This window comes from Arachis ipaensis, chromosome B5, assembly GCF_059453495.1.
Source record: "Arachis ipaensis isolate K30076 ecotype BB chromosome B5, ASM5945349v1, whole genome shotgun sequence".
NCBI lineage: Eukaryota > Viridiplantae > Streptophyta > Magnoliopsida > Fabales > Fabaceae > Arachis > Arachis ipaensis.
This window is the reverse complement of record NC_142440.1, coordinates 21,105,630-21,112,966: the sequence shown is the minus strand read 5'-3', so window position 1 is coordinate 21,112,966 and position 7,337 is coordinate 21,105,630. Positions and strand designations below refer to the sequence as shown.

At 30.8% G+C, this 7,337-nt stretch overlaps 1 protein-coding gene across 1 annotated transcript; it reads left to right on the top strand.

The window, feature by feature from the left end:
* Positions 1-437: 437 nt before the first annotated feature.
* Positions 438-2,027, top strand: LOC107641748 (CRIB domain-containing protein RIC3-like). Its single transcript, XM_021123315.2, has 5 exons — positions 438-792; positions 1,015-1,146; positions 1,238-1,347; positions 1,451-1,529; positions 1,616-2,027. The coding sequence occupies exons 2-5, from the start codon at positions 1,098-1,100 to the stop codon at positions 1,792-1,794; spliced, it is 417 nt and encodes a 138-aa protein (XP_020978974.1). The 5' UTR covers positions 438-792; positions 1,015-1,097; the 3' UTR covers positions 1,795-2,027.
* The last annotated feature ends 5,310 nt before the right edge of the window (positions 2,028-7,337 follow it).

Here is a 7,337-nt window from a genome sequence, read left to right as displayed (position 1 = left end):
CACCGTAGAATGTTGTTGTTCTTGTATGTGAATAATGGCATACTAGCTAATTCAAGACAAAACACTGAATTAGAAATATAGCTTCTCTGTTTGTCCATCTCATCCGCAATTTTAGAGCACAACTACGAAATCTTCACTTTCATTGGATATAACAAGGTATGTAGAACATCTTAGAAGAAACAAAATACAATAACTCCGAATTACTCGCTCAACAACCAAGCATAACAACATACATCAACCAACATATATGCATACACAACATACTCATTAATCACTATTATTATTATTATTATTATTATTATTATTATTATTATTATTATTATTATCAATTTACATTCTTAAATATTTTTTTCTTTAATTTGTCTTAACCCTTCTTTTTTTTGTATTCCCTGTCAACCCTTTATTTACTCGCTTTTCATCCTTGAATGGATCCCCATTTTCTATTCTTCTGTTTCTCCTTGAAAGAAACCGCAGTTTTATTCTCCATTTCCACTCAACCCGCATTGTTACCCTCCCTATCATCCCATCAATAAAAATATCAAAATTTTCAGAACTCTGTTTATTCTTTCTCAGTTTTCCCATGATAATGTGTTGCTGGGTTTATATATATATCGAATAGTTAATAACTCAATAACACAAACCTGAGAGGGAAAGACAGAAGCTTTGCATATGTCGTCATTCCTGCTAAACAAAGTTTTCCAGAATGATGACAAATTAAGGGTGACCCTAATAAAATGGCTAGACTTGGAGGATCAATGTTTATTCTAGTACCTTCATCATAATCCTCTTAAGGTACTTACATTGTTTTTAATCCAATTTTCTCATATATATAATAAAACCTCATCATATTAATTTCGAATTGAGATCGTCTTTTATTTGTTTCCAATTAAGCAGATACGAATAATGTTCATTATATTCCTGAATCAGATCGAAGCCCTCTTGAATGAGACTTAGTATTTGAAAAATATGAGAAATCAATTCCATGTAATTTTAAGTGTATCCATTTTTTGACAGGCAAAAGCATTTGTAGCTAAAAAAGAATTAGGCTTTGCTTCCTGTTGTTGATATCCTTATTATTACATTGGCGGCGCCGTTTGATGGGAAGTGCGATGAAAGGGATTTACAAATTCTTTACCGGAATTTTTGGTAATGCTTATATTTGTTTTGTACACCCAAATGTAACAATAAAATAAATTTATTGTTGTGCTAAGTTGGAGTTGGATGTCGATTATTGTAGTTGTGAAGGAGCGGGAGGTGGAAATGGAAATGGAAATTGGGCAACCAACAGATGTTAAGCATGTGGCTCACATCGGATGGGATGGTCCTTCTGAGAGTGGACCCAGTTGGGTGTGTATGCACCTCTCCATCTCGCATCATTACTTTATATTATTTATTATCATTATTATCAAATGAAATGTGTGAATTCTTTGTTGAAAAAAAACAAATACAGATGAATGAGTTTAAATCGGCACCTGATTTTTCAACGTCGATTGGTCCCCGAAGAGACCCCAATACTACGTCCATCCGAGGTAACTCCGATAGCTAGATCAGATCCATGTTCATAATAATATATATAGCGACTTACATAAATGAACCCTCTCATATCGATCAACAGAGCCTCAAGAAGAAACCCAACAAACAACAGGGGTTGCCAATGTTGCTAAGAAGCCAAGGCGGAAAAAGGTTAAGTCAACTTCTTCTCCCAAGTCATCGCCTTCTTCTTCTACATCCAAGCACTCAAAACCTGCAAAGTCAAAGACTAAAATGCAGCAGCAAGTTCAAGCCACTGATTGAGAATAGAAGCAATGTGAATACTGAATATATAGAAGCTATCAACTGGTATACACTATAGAAAGAAAGGAAACTCTTTTCATCTTGTTTAGTAGCGAATCCTCCTAACTTGCTTAGACTGACCAATACAAATTTGGAACTCATTCAAAAAATATATTGTAAACAAAGATGTGATTATCTTAGGGTGATCGAGTTATTTTGTGCGTGCCAATGTCTGTGTTTTAGGGTTAACATTATAAAATGCTATCATCAATTGGTGATAATGTTCAAGTATTTGTTTCATTTTGCTCTATTAGCGACATAAAGATCACTGTTATATCCGATCCTTGGGTGCTAACAAATACTTCAAATCGTGGAATCTTAGTATATTACATTATTTCTTCAAAATGTTAAACATAAACTTGTAATTGATTGAGGAGAGAATAAGGTGAAATCCACCGTTTTAATTTGAATTCTACTAGTGAAATTTAGGTAAAAAGATACCTGGTTTTTTTTTTTTTTTAATATTGGAAGAGCAACATCTTTTGTTCTACTAGAGAGAGATAAATAAATACATTTCAGATTTGTTTTGTTTTTTTGGGCTGATCTCGTAACAGACAGAGCGGCCCAGAAAAGTCAAAAACTTGTTTGTGCCAGAAAAGGCCGAAAGGGTCCGTTTTCAAGATTTTGGACTTGATACGTTCGCAATTTGAAGAGGCGGACCACAACAAAACAAAAACGATACGGCCGAATTATGACCAGGAGAACATAACTGCAGGGAAAATTACAAGAAGCATTTTACCATCGACCTTTCGTATTGGTTTCGCAATTTATTGGCCATTTATATAGACCAGCGAATTCAAACCCCAAAATAATAGCCCTACTCTTTTCTTATTTTATTACAAAATAAAAAAAAACACTACGTAATTTTGAAATCTTAAAATAATTACACTTCAAGAATAATATTGAGCTGTAAAAATGAATGTTAGTTTTATCGGTTTTAATTTTGGGTGGCCACTCTGATAAAGTTGTCAATTTCAACTTTTTGTAAAGACGTTTTTTATTTTGTGGTTGTTATTGATTTAAAAGCGTGTCACTAAAAGTGTTGTTTTAAAGAGAAAGTGTTATCCTTAATCGTAAACTTGTCTCTGATACCAATTTTTCAATTTCAACTTTTCTTTTAATTTCTTTTTCGAAATTTCTACTAACTCTTCATATTTTGCTTCGAATAAGTTTATAATTTGTATAGATTCACTTGGTGGTGCTTTGTTTAAGGGATTTTGATAAAAATAATTTGCAACTTCATAATCTAAAGTATTGACCATTTCCACTATTTCTCTTGTATTTGTTATATGATCATTTATTACTAATCTTTGATGTATATTTATAATTTTAATTTCATATTTATAGTTTTTTAACTCCTATCATAATGATAATATTCTTTTTTGCATGGATTATTGTATATAAAATCTTTTATCTGTTTGTCTTTTTCTTTAATATAATTTCTCAAATCCTCAAAAACTTCTTTTATTTCTACACTTTCTCTTGTTTCTAAATATCTTTCTAATTTTTCAACTTCATTCTCCATTTTTTCCTTCAACAGCTTTAATTCTTTTAAATCATAATATGGTTTTCCAGGTATTTATAAATTTTTTAAGTTTAATTCCAACTTGTTTATATTTATTCTTATTTCTATGCTTTTTATTATAAGATCATCAATTTCGATCTGAAGATTATTTAATTCCCTTTTATACTCCTCTATTTTACTTTTTAATTTTTTCGCCCTTTTCCTTTTTATTTTATTTTCTGGTTTTTCAATCTTTTTATGCTTCATTATTTATTTTAGAATTTCTGGAAACTGATTCATCACTATTTTCTAGAGATTCTATTAATTTTTCTAGCTCTTCAACTTCTCTTTTCAACTTGTCATAGATTATTTTTAGAGTTTCAAATGCTCTTTGATTTATTTCAGAAAACTGTAAATAATTCAAACGATTTTCTCTTTCAAAGAGCTCTTGTTTCTTGTCTTGATAATTTATATATATTTCTTCTTTATTTATTGTCATAATTTAGTATTTAGGGTTTCATTTAATTTTTCGACCTTTTTTGTTAATTCTTTTATTTCAGAATTTTCTTCTTTAATTTTTAACTTAGATAAACTTAAAGGGCTATTAATTTTAGATTCTCTTATTTGAAAATTTGATGAAACCAATTTTCCTGATGGTTCTTTTAATAATAGAACTGGGTTTTCAATAGCTTTATATTTTGGTATTTCTGTTTTTACAATTTTCTGAAATAATTCATCGACATAAATTCTTTCTCTGTTTTTAAATATTATACTATGATGGCTATTTGTTAGAGCATAATTTATTGCATATGTAATTGAAAATGGTTCATCATCTTGTTCCATTAGATTCTTTCTGTGAAATTTATAAGCCAAACTTATAGATCTTCCAAGATTTTCTGTTGATAAAGGTATAGCATATCCAAGATGGGCATTGAATTTAACATTTACGTTTGCCAAATTTTCATGAACAATTCTAATTATTTGATCTATTGAGTCATCAGTAATTCTTTTGTCACAGATTACTAAACTTATTGGTGAATTAATTCCTTTCATATATGTAGATTTGATTAAGATTTGTATAGTACTAATATGAATCCATCCAATTTTAGATCTTTTTTGTTGATCCTTAATTTTCTCAATCTGTTTACTCAATTCTTCATCATTTATCAAAGCTATTTCAAGTTCTCCATTGGCAGATTTTATCTTTATAGGGGCTTCAAGTTGAATTTTTTCATAGTATATTATATTTTTTCTATTAAAGACTTCTTTTAAGAGATTTTGTTTATTAAAATTTTTATTTGATTTGAGATTTAATTCTGTTTTTAGAACAGCCTGTTTTTCATTATCTAATAAAGCAGTTAATCTATAATAATCAGATTCTTCCGTTAATTCTAAACTTTCTAAATAATTCATAACTAAAAGACTAGGATGAAGATGTACCTTTCTGGAGAAAAACTTCTTTTATTTAGTATATTTTACATAAGGTGTTTTTATCTCCAGAGGGGAGATTGTAGATACTAACTCCAGAGGGGAGTTTAGAACTATTTTTCCCTAAGGGAATTCTTTGTCAGACTACAGAATCGCCTCGGCAGCTTCCTCCTTGCTCTCCTAGCATATGAGTACTCTTAGCCTTCTGCTTTCTGTTTTCTTATGCCTCTTACAATTACCTAAGCAATCTATTTATAATGGTTGGGTCTGATGGACAATTCACGTCCTTACCTTCTTATGACGTCATTGCTTACGTCATTATTTATTATCTTGTACCAGCTACATTGATGGTGCCTTATGACCTAAGCGTTTACGTCATTATACAATAATATTGAGGGATGCTTCAGATGCACTGTCCTCTTCTTTTATCATGTGGGCTTCAGATGCATTGTCCTCTTCTTTTATCATGTGGGTTGATTCCATTTCATTATTGCTTTCTTCAGATATTTCTGAGGCACATAGCTGGCATTTGTGGTCTTCTTTATCTTTTATCAAATAGCAGAGATTCCTCTTTATCCCTTCAGGGAGTTTTTCTAAGAGTCCAGATAGGTTGTAGAATGCTGATTCAAATTCCACCAAGAGTCTCATCTCTCTTTCTTTAATTTCATTTCTTTTACTAGACACAAGCAGAGTATTTCTACTTTTATAATTAATCCTTGTGTGAGATTCCTTCGTTATTTTTTGAGTTCTTTCAAAGACCCTTGCTAATGTGCTGGCTAGCCTTCCTTCATGACTGTAAATTGTTAAATCTTGAATCTGATCAATTGGCTGAAAATTTCCTGGGAAGACGGACATGAATATTACTTGGTGTGCTGGAACCAAGCATTCTTCTTCTTCATTAAAAATAGGTTGACTGTTTATAAATTTTAGGGATATATCCCTTGGATTTACATTGTCAATCATATTTTTAAATCTCTTTACTGCATCAACGAATCCTACAGGAAACTCACTAATAATTTTTAGATCATTAAAAATTAAAATTGTATCAATTAATCCATACTGAAAAAACTGATAGGTGTCAGATGGAGAAGCATCTGGAAATATAACCAGCTTTGTTAGCTGTTCTTTGGCAATAGGATAATATCCCAAAATTGCCCTTTTTTCTTCAGTCCAATTCAGGACTATGTTAAGGGTTTCTCTGAGATTTGATCTACAGACCATTTTCTTTTCCTTGATTTCAGCCCTTGTAGGAATGTTTCTTATTATCCCTGTTCTTTGGGTTTGAATTGGAGTTTTATCCGCTCTTTTTAGGGTTTGCTCTGGATGAAGAGCTTCATATTCCCTGAAGGATTCCTTTGCCTCTTCCAGTGTTAAAAACCATCCTTTATGAATTATACTTGATTGATGTGTGAATGGTGTTGCTTTTTCCCAGGCATCATATACTCCTTTCATGGGGCCATTATAAATTACATAATATTTTTTATCTTGGGTGGATTTTTTAATAATTTCAGCAATTGTTTTATTTTCTGAAATTTTTTCTTCACCTGATTTGTCCACCATGCTTAGCTGGCTGAACTCTGATGGTTTTGCTTGTTGTGTTGATTTCATTGCTTCAATGGCCTTCTTGAAGGATTGGATCTGTGTCCTTATTTGCTGACAATGCTTGCATTTTTTGAGTTCTTACTCATATTTTTGAATCTCTTGATCTAATGCGTTGTAGACGAACTCCATTCTCTTGTTAATGTATCTGCAATAACATTTTTGTCACCCTTAATATATTCAATTTTTATTGGATACTGTAACAAAAATAATTGCCATCTTACCAATCGTCCATGATTATAATCAACCTTTAAATTATATCGTATGAAACCTGTTAGGTAACTTGAATCTGTCCTTAGTGTAAATTCTCTGGGTAGTAAATCAATTTTCCATTTTTTAAGAGATTTAATTGCTGCTAGAGTTTCCTTTTCATGAGTAGTATATCTCTGTTCTGTTGGAGTAAAAGTCCCTGAAATATACCTGCAAAGTAATTTCTTTGGGGAATATTTAGAATCTAGTGATTCTTTTTCTTGTTCCAAACTTTTTATAGCATTCTTAGCTTTTAGACATCCTGACCAGGTTATGTCTGAAGCATCTGTTTCTACTATTAAGTAGTCGTTTTCTTCTGGAATATAAAGTTCTGGAAGCTTTTCACATAATTCTTTGACTCTTTGAATTTGCATACTATCTTTTTCTTCCCATTTCCATTCTTTTTTAGTACTTATTTTTGGAAATAAGTTTTTAGTATATTCTGTTATATTCTTTAAAAATCCTTGATCAGAAATATAATTTATACACCCTAAAAAATCTTTGTAATTATTTTCTATCTTCTATTTTATTAGAAAATAAATTTACTTTTTCTAAAATATTTGGTTGAAGTTTTAGCTTTCCTTGGGTGGATAGAATTAATCCAAGAAACTCTATTTCTTGTGTTGCTATTCTTGCTTTCTTTTTGCTAAGAACTAATCCTTTTTCTTTACATCTTTCTAAAACTATTAATAATTTTTGAAGATGTTCTTCTTTATCCTGTTTT